The sequence below is a fragment of the Castanea sativa genome, chromosome 11, assembly GCF_040712315.1.
Source record: "Castanea sativa cultivar Marrone di Chiusa Pesio chromosome 11, ASM4071231v1".
NCBI lineage: Eukaryota > Viridiplantae > Streptophyta > Magnoliopsida > Fagales > Fagaceae > Castanea > Castanea sativa.
Window position 1 is genome coordinate 51,295,598 of NC_134023.1, and position 13,165 is coordinate 51,308,762.

The 13,165-nt window shown below is 31.9% G+C and overlaps 1 protein-coding gene across 1 annotated transcript; it reads left to right on the forward strand.

The window, feature by feature from the left end:
• Positions 1-868: 868 nt before the first annotated feature.
• On the forward strand, positions 869-12,625 carry LOC142617237 (sugar transporter ERD6-like 5). The gene is made up of 18 exons (XM_075790007.1): positions 869-1,096; positions 1,450-1,511; positions 3,327-3,417; positions 7,300-7,359; positions 7,694-7,759; positions 7,863-7,928; positions 8,007-8,082; positions 8,181-8,245; positions 10,242-10,334; positions 10,479-10,559; positions 10,636-10,720; positions 10,806-10,849; positions 10,928-10,990; positions 11,074-11,133; positions 11,224-11,277; positions 11,655-11,714; positions 12,165-12,279; positions 12,389-12,625. The coding sequence occupies exons 1-18, from the start codon at positions 869-871 to the stop codon at positions 12,526-12,528; spliced, it is 1,509 nt and encodes a 502-aa protein (XP_075646122.1). The 3' UTR covers positions 12,529-12,625.
• Positions 12,626-13,165: the final 540 nt, after the last annotated feature.

The window sequence follows — 13,165 nt, forward strand, 5'->3', positions numbered from 1 at the left end:
ATTCGTCTGGACATGTTTTTTTTTTTTTTTTTTCCTTTTCTTTTTTAATGAATAGAAAACTAGACGTGTTGCGTGGAGTAGGTGAGATGCGTAGGAAGCATTAAAATTTGGAGGCATAGTCATTGCTTTGGAGCGGGAGTTTTCATTCCTGTTTTCTTTCTAATTTGGAGAGATAAGTTCTTGATGAGCCAGGGAAGAAAATGTCTAGGCTCCACCACAAAATTTCCATTATTTCTCTCCTTACCAAACAACATCAAAACTTATTTTCTTTCAATTATTTTTCATCATCCCTATTTCACCTCCAACCAAACATACTCTAAGGAAACAAATTGCTTTTATTGCATATTCAACGTTATGATGATGCCTATTTGATTTCTCTATCTTATTCTAGTTAGGTGAAGTGGAATTCAAGTCGAAATTTCCACATTCATAATATTCCTTCATCATAAAGAATAGAGCTTGGAATGCTTCAAATGATATGATACTCATATTACATTTAAAAAAACAATAAGATATTTATTTATTGAACGTATTGTTATTATTAAAACACAAATTTTCTGGTCAGAGAGAGAGAGAGAGCTCCCTAACTAACTTGTACCATTTCTTCTTTGGCCTCAATTGTGGTTGTGCTCAGCACTTTGGGAGCTATCTCCGCTCTTTACGTTTTTGAATAACATATAGATCGACCTTCCTAATTAAGTAGTAACCACTACACAAACAAAACAAAAAAGGAGCGACAACATGGACGTCATTATTGTCATTGACTCTCTCTCTCTCTCTCTCTCTAGCTTTATAAATACTTATATCTCATCTTCTTCTCCAAAAACTACCTATCTTCCATTAAAAATAGGACATGGAGAGAAAAAGCATGCAAGCACCGCTATTGAGAAGGCCTTCACCTGTTGAAGCAAACACTACTACTAACGGTAGTAATACTACTACTACTACTACTGAAGCAAACACTACGTATACTAATGGTAGTAATACTACTACTACTGATGATGACTTGCAATCAAGTGGTTCCTCATCAGTCACGCTTTTTGTTGTGCTCAGCACCTTGGTCGCCCTCTGTGGCTCCCTCGGTTCTGGGTGTGCTGTAAGTACCACTGCATAACCAAATGGCATGACTGCATGTAAGCTATATATATCAAAGAAATACACGAATTTCTACTATACGGTCATCATTTCATGGGTTGTTTCTTTTGGGTACAAAGTCAAGCGTTGTAAGAAAGTTTACACAACGTTTATGCTTAACTCTTATCAAATAGTATTATATTGTATATGTTGTATACATAACAAAGTTCTATGAAGGATGCTAACTAACCAGTTAGGTGTATTTGAAATATTACTATCATTTTCGTGAATTGAAGAGATTGTTCATGGCAGTGCCAAAGTGTAATATGTTGTATGGATTAAACATTGTACAAATGTATTATATGCATTGTGCAGACAGCTTTTTCTTCACCTGCTAAATCTGGGATCGTCGAAGATTTGAGTCTCTCTGATACCTCTGTAAGTACTAGTTTTTTTCCTTTAATATTTTTTGTAATTTCTACTTATCTATGTACATTTACTAAAATGGTAAAATTTGAATGTATGATTTTCTCAAATTCAACTCATTTTTTTAAATCCCAATTAAAAAGGAGTATTATACAATATTTTGAGAGTACAATAATAACACACTCTATCTTTTCATATAATAATGAATTCAACTAATAGACTTGTCATTTTTGTGAGAGGAGTAAGTAAAACATTATTGTATTTCTGAAATATTGTATACTTTCCAATGAAAACTGACAGACATTTTCTTTAATTACACACCCATAATGTTGGGAATTATAAAATACTTCGTAAACACAATAAAGTTGTACTCCTCTTGTCCTTCTTCTCATATAAATATAATAGTAGGTCTAACAAGTTAAATTCATAATGGCCCACTACTCAACCCATTTATTATAATTCTGAAGTATTTTATAATTTTTCCAAAATATTGACTAATCATTTGATAGAAATAATTAATAATTCATTTTCTCACATAATTATGGATCACTTTAATTAAATTCAAGCTAGAACCTACCATTAATTATGTTATAAGAAGGATCATTGCTCTCGGATGTTGAATAATTTTCCCAAAATGTCTACAGTAGGTTAAAGTAAAACGTTGTCTTAGATATATTTCTATTTAAGATATCTCTGCACTTGAACCATAAAAATTGGAATATATATTCATATATAACCATGCATTAAAATATTTTATTATTTAAATTTTTTTTGCTACATAAATATCTTGGTGAGTTTATGAATTATATACAAGTTTTATAATTGCAAAAAATATCAAGATAATTAAAATTATGAACTTTCTTATTTCTAAAATGTTTATATTTCGCTAAGAATACTCTTGTATCTCAATTGATTAGCACCTCCTGATATTTCTAATTAAGACATCTAGAATCTAATTTCTCATCTCTCATTGTAACTATTGAATTATCCAAAAATTTAAAAGATTTATAGTTCAATTTTTATATATTTTAAATATAATAACAAAATTTTATAAATAAATAATTAAAAAATTTAAATAATACAAGATCTGACATGCATATCCATTATTAATAAATGTGTAATTAAATAGTAAGATTATTGTGGGTTATTGTTAGGTTAACTAGTAAAGTCTCTTGTCATCAAGAAAAAGCATTGATATTCAATTTCCACCTATACTAAATATTGATTGGTACGTTTTAAATTGATGATAACAGTAATCATTATGGAGTGAGTGTCATAGATTGAAATTCTATCGTACGTTTAAAAAAAATGATAAGATTATCAAATAGAACTCAATCCATGTGTGTGTATAATTTGTATACACATAGCTAAAGTCTAAAAGTTATTCTAAATATTTTTATCATTATACGTAGCTAGGCATGTCTATATAGTATACATCTATACATACCTATGTATTTGTGTTTGAATAATCTAATATACAGTAATGCTACACATGTTGCATAAATGTAAATATCAATATATGTCTGCTTCAAATATTTATATTGTGTTTTAGATTTTGAATAATGCTAGAAATACAAACTATTTTACACAAAGTTTTACAAAATGCTGATGTTATGAGTGATTATTGGTAAATGAAAAAGTGATATTATTGGTGGGTCTAGATAAAAACCAACAATAGGTTAGCCACATCAACATTTTGTAAAAATGTAGTAAAATAGTTTGTATCTCTAGCATTACTCTTAGATTTTACCAATTGTAAGTAGGTGTGCTATGTTTCCATCAATTCTCTTATCCATTGATAACAATTATATTCATTTGACTATGCGGTATTCATTTTTCAGTTCGATGATGACAATAGGAGGAGTGATTGGCGGATTAGTAAACGGATTGATAGCAGATTATATCGGTCGGAAAAATGTTAGTTTATCTCTGCTTTTCACAACTAAATCTCACAATATTTTTAAAATAATATTATTTTGACATTTTAGTGTCTGTATGCAATTTTCTTATTTTATTTTATTTTAGGACAAAGCTTAGCTACAAAATTGGTTGTAGTCTAAGGCTACAACCTTGAATTGCATGTTCTTTATGCTTTTAATACACATGTCAAATTTTGGGTCAAATAAGATATTATTTATTATATATTCTATAAGCTAACATTTTATGCATAATTTTAAACTTCAAAAACTTACAATTTAAACAATTTATTGATGACATAGTTATCGATGTTTAAATTTCTAGAAATTTTGCAAGCATGAAGGATATAAGAAGATGTAATCAAATGGTGGATTTGTCAAAATTCACCTCCAATGAAAAGATATTAAGCAAGGTTGTAGCTTTATGTTACAACTAATTTTGTTAGGGGTGTAATTGGTTCGGTTCGGTTGGTTTTCTTAGTGTTGGCCAACCGAAACTAAAATTTGTGATTTGTAAAATTGTCAATCGAAACTGACTGAAATAATTGGAAATCAAATAGTTTTGGTTCTATTTCAATTTTGGTCGGTTTTCAGTTTTGGTGTCTTGGGTTTGGGCTGGTTGGGCCTTTGGTTTTTTTTTTCAAAACTCTAACATCAATAAGAAAATAACAACTCAACATCACAGTCACAGATTCACACTTCACAACATGTCAACAACAATAAACAAATATTCCAACAACAAATAAATAAATAAAAAAGTAGCCAACTTTATATATCAGAAGTCAACAAGCACATGACCTATATAGTATTTAAAATTTTAATTTTAAATAAAGAAACCAACTAGCACAAGCAGCCAAGCACATAAGTTTTTTTCAAAAACCTAACTTTGTTTGCATAGAAAAATTGAAAAAGTCACTACAAAAAACGGGGTCTAAAGCCGCGTTTCAAAAACGCGGCTATAGACCCCAAAAACACGGCTATAGCCTATAGCCGCTTTTTCTAGAGCCGTGTTTGTAAACGCGGCCTAAGCGGCGCAGCAACAGCCCCTGTGGGTCTATAGCCGCGTTTTTACAACCGCAGCTAAAGATTGGACCTAAAGCCGCGTTGTTTAACCACGGCTATAGTCTGAGACCTATAGCTGCGTTTTTCAAAAACGCGGCTATAGCTTTTTTTAAAAACAAAAAAAAAATTTCTGGGTGTTTTTTTTCCCCCAAGAAATTCAAAATTCAAACCAAAAATAAAATTCAAAATTAAACGGAAACCCAGAAAATTCAAAATCAAATACAAACCCAAAAATTTCAAAATCAAACACAACATACTCACAATACAAACACACCCAAAAAATTCAAAATCAAACACAACATACTAACAATACAACCACAATTTGCTCCAAAATATAAGAACACAAACCCATGAATCTCCTCTCCTTCAACAAAGCCAACCCAAATCTAACACTAAAACCATTCAAGTACAAGCTTAGAAACACAAACCCATTTAAACATAAACACAATATCAAGGACACAATAGCACAAATTCAAAATTTTTAGCATTTTCTCCATTTTCTTACTAACTAAACATAAAATAACAAAAAAAAAAAAAAAAAAACTAGATCTATAGAAAAATTAGTGACTGAGATGAAGAAAAAAAGAAGAAGTAGCTGGAAAGAAACAAAGAAAAAAAAAACAAAAAAGAGTTGTGTTGGAGTGAAGAAGGAAAAAAAAAATGTCGTGACTTGCAAAAGAAAGGAACAAAAAAAAAAAGAAAGAAAAAAGATGTAGGAACTTCAAAGAAACAAAGAAAAAAAAAAAAAAAGAGCTACATTGGAAAAATGAAGGAAGAAAGAAAAAGGAAAAAAAAAAAAAAAAAAAGGAAGAAGAACCTGAAGAGTTAGTGAAGAAGGAAGAAAGAAAAGGAAAAAAAAAAAAAAAAAAGAAGAAGGAAAGAGAGAACCTGAAGCTTAAGAGCGAAGAATGAAGAAAGAAAAAAAAAAAAGAAAAAAAGAAAAAAAAGAAAAGAACTTATATTAAAAGTGGGGGTAGGTGAGGCTGTAGGTGGGAAAGGGGGGGCACGTGGGAAGTTTAAAGTTTTTTTTTTTTTTTTTTTTTTTTTTTTTTTTTTTGTGTGAGCCACATTTTTGAAAACACAGCCAGAGGGGGACCTATAGCTGCGTTTTTGGAAAACGCGGCTATAGGCCCCCCTCTGCTGCGAACTCCAGGTCTTTATTTTAAGAAAATTTATTCGACTGAGGGGGACCTAAAGCCGCGTTTTTAAAAACGCGGCTATAGGTCCCCCTATGGCTGCTTTTCTAAGCGCAGCTCCAAGCCCCTCTTTTTAAAAAAATTCATTAAGTTGGAGCTGCGTTTTCAAACGCAACTCCAGGCCCCACTTTAAAAAAAAAATTTATTCGGCTGGAGCTGCGTTTGAAAACGCAGCTAGAGGGGGACCTGTAGCCGCGTTTTCGAAAAACGCGGCTATAGATTATGGGTCCGTTTGGATAGAACTTATTGCTGAAAACTGAAAACACTGTAGCAAAATAATTTTTAAATGTGTAAATAGTGCTGTGGGACCCATTTTTAATGAAAAAGTTGCTGAAAAGTAAAATTTGTGGGTCCATGAACAGTGCACGGATGCACTGTTCATGAGGAATTAGTCAACAACTACGGCTGAAAAAAAAAAAAAAAAATCTGAAAACGCAGAAACGCAGCCCGGATAATTTCAATCCAAACGCCCTCTATGTCTATAGCTGCGTTTCTTAAAAACGCGGCTATAGATCAGCTATAGCTGCTTTTTTTTTATAAACGCGGCCAAAAAACGCGGCTATAGCTCGCGTTTTTTGTAGTGAGTAAACATATGTCTTACGTTGTTACTACTAGGATATTAGCTTTAGTCTCATAAAAATATCATTAATTCAATATTAAACAAAACCCAAAATACAAAAAGAAAAAAAAGAAAAAAAAAAAAAAAAAGAGGCTTATCAAGATTTTCAAAAAGGACAAGGTCATCATGAGAAGTCAACGATTAGGCTGGCATGTGGAGGCAACGACAAAGGTAGATTCGGCAAAACTGTGAGAGGGACTGTGGGGCTGAATGTAAGAGTGAGAGTGAGAGTGAAACATGTGGGGTATGCAGGGTAGGGTTTTCGAACTTTTGTTTTTATAGTTTAATTAGTTTAACTAGATATCTAATTAGTAATTAGTTTCATTATAGTTAGTTAATCTAATGATAAAATGAAAAGTCTGGATCATATAAAAAAAAAGGCCCAAATGTTTTAAAATAAAATGAAAATGCCGGAGGCCCAAATATGTATACACTAACTGGAGGCCTAAATATTTATAAAACATATATTATATATTTAATATAAAATATATTATAATATGTTTTGGTTCGGTTTCAGCCAGTTTGATGCATACAAACCTGCCACTGAAACCGAAACAGAAAAGTTTGGTTTTAAAAAATGAAAACCGACACCGAACCAAACCAAAACCGAACTGAAATTTTGGCAACGGTTCGGCCAGTTTTGGCCGGTTTTTTTGGTTTGTCGGTTTTGTGCACATTCCTAAATTTTGTAGCTAAACTTTATTCTTTATTTTAACTTATAGTGGGCTTACACCAAATTTTATTACGAAAATATTATAAAATTTTGTTTTGGTCATAGAAAAACCTTTTTTTTTCCTGCTATATATCTAAAGGCTCATTGGCTTCATGACTGCACAATGGGAGATATTTTATATATTTTTCCTAATTATATCCCAATTGTGTAGGTGGATCCAATGCTTGTCTTTTATTTAATGACGATTTTGCTGTTGAAGATAAAGTTTCAAAATTAAAAACCTGACTAACATCTTTTGGTTCCTCTCAATTTCTTTTTGCGTATCAAAAACAGGCAATGTGGTTCTCTGAAATATTCCGGATTGCAGGGTGGCTTGCAATAGCATTGGCACAGGTTTTTGTTTTTGCTTTTTTATACCTTCCAACTAAGTTTTAGAAGAATGCAGTCTGAGTAACTTTAATTTCTAATCTCTATTCATTGAATTACATGGCCATTTCCTTGCTTACTTGTACTTCCAAAAAAAAAGCCCAAAGTAGGACACTGCAAACTATTGTGGTAAAACTTTTAGTAATTTTTCTTGAAAGAATATTCCTAGAATTTTCATTAAGTGAAGATTATAAAAAGAAATTAAAAATAAGTGTGAAGCAAGCTATCAGAATTACTTTATACATATTTTGTCCCTCCTGGGTTTCATTCAATATATAATAGAATTCAATGCTTGTTGTAGAATGCTTGGTTGCTTGATCTCGGAAGCCTGTTATTGGGATTTGGGACTAGCATTAGTTTATATGTGGCAAGTTTTCTTGTACTAGCATTTCATAATTGATAATTTTATATACCAACTAACATTAGTGACATAGTCTAAAAATAATAATCAAATTCTTATTACCAAGCAGGTACCTGTATACATAGCAGAAATCACACCCAAGAATCTTAGGGGACAATTTACATCAGCTACTCAGGTATAATAAGATCATCATGGCCTTAAATTGTATAGCCAACTCATTGTTCACAATACCCACGTTTTGTCATATGTGCAGTTGATGATAACTTGCGGCTTTCAACTAATGTATTTCGTTGGAAGTAACATTTCCTGGCGCATCCTAGCTGTAATTGGTAAATTTCTTGTTGCTTCCTTCACTGAATTAATTTTATTAAAATTATTAAGAAAAATAAAAGGGATAGCTTTGATTCACACTGATTTTTATTTTCAGGTGCTATTCCATGTGTAGTAAAAGTTGTGGTAGTATTCTTCATTGCAAAGTCACCTAGGTGGCTGGTCAGTCTAATTATCTTGATGAGACTTCTCTATGTGGTGTTTTAATTGAGTAATAAAAATAAAAATCATGTGAGCATTAATATGTATCAAATTTCTATTTTGACCCCAATTAATCTATATAATATTTAAAAGCTATAGCGTAGCATTTATTGTTTCCACACTTCTTTTGAGTCACATTAGCGTAGCATTTTGGTCCATTCAATCAGTTTTGGTCTACTTCGGTTCAATTTGGTCCACTTCAGTTCACTCGGTCCATGTCGGTCTATTTCAATCTATTTGATCCATTCGGTCCAATTAGTCCACTTCAATTCATTCGGTCCACTTAGTCCAATTTAATCTCTTTCAGTCTATTTTGGACTAATTGGGTCTTAAATTGATTCTTTGAGTAGATTACCTTTTTAGTTTTGGGCTAAAAAATTCATAATTTTCATGATTTTTGGGTTGAAAAGTATAAAATTTTATTTTATTTGTATCAAACTCTTTAGTTTATGGCTAAAAAATACAAACAAAAAAGACATTAGAAATTAGAAATATAAGCCCTAAAAATAAAAATGATAAATATTCAAAAGATACCTTAAAATTCAAGTTTCAAAACTATAGACATCATACTTATATTTGGAAAGAGAAAAAAAAAATGCTACAATTCTAAACTTATATAATAATTTAAACATAATGTAACTTGTTACATGAGTTCCATGGAATAGGATATACATTTTTTTAATATACTTGGATATACTCAAATTAGTCAACCAATAACTATGGTATATTTAATAACATCTTCTTCATTTATATAGAACAGTATTAAAATTATGTAAGTAAAATATTTTTATTAAATCATGTTTTTCATATATATATATATTATAAATATAAAAATATTTTTAAATAATACATGCATTATTTAAATTCCAAATTTTACATTATATTCTTATAAAATAATTATATTACATGCATTGCAAATGACAACAATTATCAAATTAAGCACATTATAAGTACATCAATAATTAGAGAACATAAAAATTGGAAAACGAAGCGGAGAACTGATGGTGTACATCTCCAATGAAAAAAAAAAAAAAAACACTTTGGGGCAACATACCCTAACAAAGCAATTCACTATAGAAGAATGACTAGACATCTACACACAACACCTTGTGATCGACTAGCCTCTTCTACTCAGTAGACAACTCGTTGAAGCCTCCAAAACTTCTGGACTTCCTCTACATGGACACCTTCATGAATTACATGTCCACTTCATAGAACTCCGAGAGCACACTGCATGCACTGACGCACGGCTATATGTTCTAAAAATTCAATAGAGTACTTGTTTTTACAAGGTTCTTTATAAATGATAGACCATGAAGGTGCAAAATCAAAAACTAGATGGAACAGAGTTAAGGATTTGAATCTGTGGAAAGGCTCTAATATTTTTCTATGGTATGACTGCTCTCCAGTAATAAAAGTAGTAGCATTAAGTACCTAATGAGTAAGGTTTAGGAACAGGATCAGAATCTTGATCCAAAATAGAGGAAACAAAATCTATGACAGTGAGGGTCAGGTAAGATGTGAACTTGTTTAATGACTTGCTCAAGCATGCTACAGGCAACCCTGGAGTCTCACTTGAGTGACTATCAGGCGAGGTATCCTTGTTTTCACTTCTTTTAGTAGCTTCAGCTTTGAATCGTTTTTCAACAATTTACCAACACTCTATCTTGGTGTGGGTGAGTGTGTGTTCAAATACTTTTGCTCTTTGTTACTTATCCCACTTTGGTTAGGAGTAATTTCACCTTATGTGTTTATAAGCCATTGAATCTACTCCCGGGGGTTGTTCAATTATTTTACATTGTCAACAGATATTGCCAATCTAAATCCTGTTGTTCTTGGCTTTTCCAAAAGCTTGTTTTGCAACAAAGTCTCTTTAAGACTACTAAATCACGTGCGTTGTGTTTACTCTACAAATGACAAGTAAGCATCCATTCATTGCATTGCTGAAATAATACAGGCAAACGTTGGTAAGCAAGAAGAGTTTGAAGCTTCTCTACAGCTTTTTAGGGGAAAGAATGCTGATATTTCTCAAGAAGCAGCTGATATAAAAGTAATGTTTCCAATTCAAGTTTTTATAGTAGAGTCACTGTTATGTAACCTCAATTAGAGGAAAATTTTTTTCATTTATTATTATTTTGACAATTTTATTTTTCTTGACGACAAAATTAAAGAATGAAACATGCGCTTTTGACAGGATTATACAAAAATATGTCAACAATTTTCAGAGACTGGAAAACTACATATTTTCCATAGTAGATATGTCTCTTCACTCACAGTGAGTGTCTCTTATTGTGGCCTCTTTTCCATAAATTGCTTGTGTTAGTGTGAAGTATTTTTTAAAATTGGTTTAGGCCGGACTTGGGCTGATATTGCTTGATCAACTTGGAGGCAGCAGTGCAGTTGCCTACTATGCAAGCTATTTATTTACAGAAGCTGGTAAAACAAGGAACTGTTTTTATATAACTAGTGGTACTATATTTTTTGAATAACTGTGAACACTACAACTCTCTGGTCTATATAGGATTTTCAAGTAGCATTGGGACTACAACTATGGCTATTATCCAGGTACTTGACTCACTCTAGCTTAAATGAATGTGGAATTCTTCTTGATACATTTCCCAAACGTGTACATATTTTGTGCAGATTCCAGCCAACATTATCAGTGTACTCTTGTCAGATAATTTAGGAAGACGGCCACTTCTAATGGTGATAATGGCAAATAATATTTCTCTTTAAGTTTGCCTTACAGTTCAACAGTTATTGATTATCAAGTTTGCCAATGTTTTCAGGTTTCTGCCAGTGGACTAAGCTTGAGTTGCTTCCTTGTAGGCTTGTCATACATCTTTCAGGTTTCTACCAAAACCATATGTAGACACTTCTTATTTCATGCTTTTGTTTTCCATATTCAATAGTAACAAACTTAAATTTGTTATGCGCAGGACCTTAGCCTGTTGAAGGAGCTCACTCCCATTTTGGTGCTAATTGGTTTATCGGTAATACAATAATCTGCAGGACAATTGTTCCCCTTATCAAGAAAAGAACTGAAAAAAACTCTGTTGAACTTCTTACATTTTTCCTCATTTACTTACAAGTGCCAACTAGAATATTTGTGGGGATTTAAAATGCTTTAGCATATTCTAAGCTTATGTTGGATGAAAATGGATTCAAGTTGTAGTCTTCTTGGACTTGAATCCCTCTTATCACCTATTAGCAGAGGAAAATAAGCAATTTCTTATGTTTGTTTTCCACCTAATCCATAGAAGCCACAGGGAAGTGTTCATTGATCTTTTTCTTTAATTATTAGCCAAGTTGTCATGTACTGGTAGATCAGATGACATGTACTTATTTGACCAATTAACAATTTGTGCAGGTATTTAGTATGGCTCAAGCAATAGGCATGGCAGGATTACCCTGGGTTATAATGTCAGAGGTATGTAACTTATTGAACTCTGAACTCAAAAAATTTAATAGTCTTCTGCACGTACAAAGTTGCTCTCAATAATCACTACATATTGAACAAGAAAACTGGCTTTAACTATTTGTGACAGCATTAGGCTCTCTCAAATAGCAACATTCCTTGAAGTGGATTATGAAATAACATGTTAAGTAAGAAAGAATTTGCAAGGATTATAAATTTATAGAACTCACAATCACAGTTTGATTCCTTCTATCCTTTTTCTTTTCTGTAGTACTAAACCACACAAGATGTAACTATAAATTGGGTACTTGTGGCCATTTAGAAAAATGACACAAAAGGGGGGGGCAAAAAAAAAACTTGGAATTCCCTTTTCATGATAGTATAGAAGTATAGAAGTATGAGTTTCACAGGACAAGCAAGATTATCCATAAGATTGAACTTTGAAGGATGATTTTATTTCAGATATATCCTATAAACATCAAGGGTACAGCTGGAAGCCTAGTGACTTCAACACACTGGTCCTTCGCTTGGATTGTTGTATACGTCTTCAAGTTTATGATAGCATGGAGTTTAGCAGGTAACTCATAAGTAGCATCCCACCCACCATACATCTTCACTTTACTTTCCAATTTCACGGTTTCTCTGTGGTAACTAATCATGATTTTTTTTTGGCTATGATACTTCAGGAACATTTTTCATATTCTCAGTCATATGTGGTTTAGCTGTTGTATTTATTGCAAAGCTGGTACCAGCGACCAAGAAGCAAGCACTGGAAGAAATTCATGCATCATTTACCAATCCTCAACGCAAAAACTCAAACCCTTAAGACATAAGAAAATTTGTTCATCTTAGTCCAATTGAAATCTAAAAACCCTATAAAACAAACTTCCACATGTGAATATATATTATTTAAGTATGTTCAGTTTTGGGGTTATCTCATGCATCACGATCCTTGGTTCAGTTACCTATTCTACCCAATAAACCACTTAACCTTTTTTTCATGGCAAAGAAAAATGTTATTGGAAACATTTTGGGAGAAATTAGCTTATTTATTTGGTGTGGAAGATCATCTTTTCATCATCAAGTATTGTGAAATTTATGCACACGTCTATCAAGGTTATTGTAAACATCCTATTATCATCAAATTTTGTATCTGTTATTTTCATGATGCATGATATCAAATTATTCGCTAACTGATTCAATAGTTGTATAGCTTACGGAAAAAAAAAAGAAAAAAAGACTGCAATTGATAATTCAGGAAACACAATTTTCCAAGCACATTGACAATAGTTAAGTTGCCATTCTGAAGCTATTTGCTTCAGAAAACCACTTAGAAGAAAGGCTAACCATCTAAAATTTAAGAATATCACATAAAACCACTAGAGTGTAGCAACTTGCTAATTTTGTAATATAACTTGGTTGCTTTCTATTAAACTTATAAACTGGAAATAGTGTAATAAGTT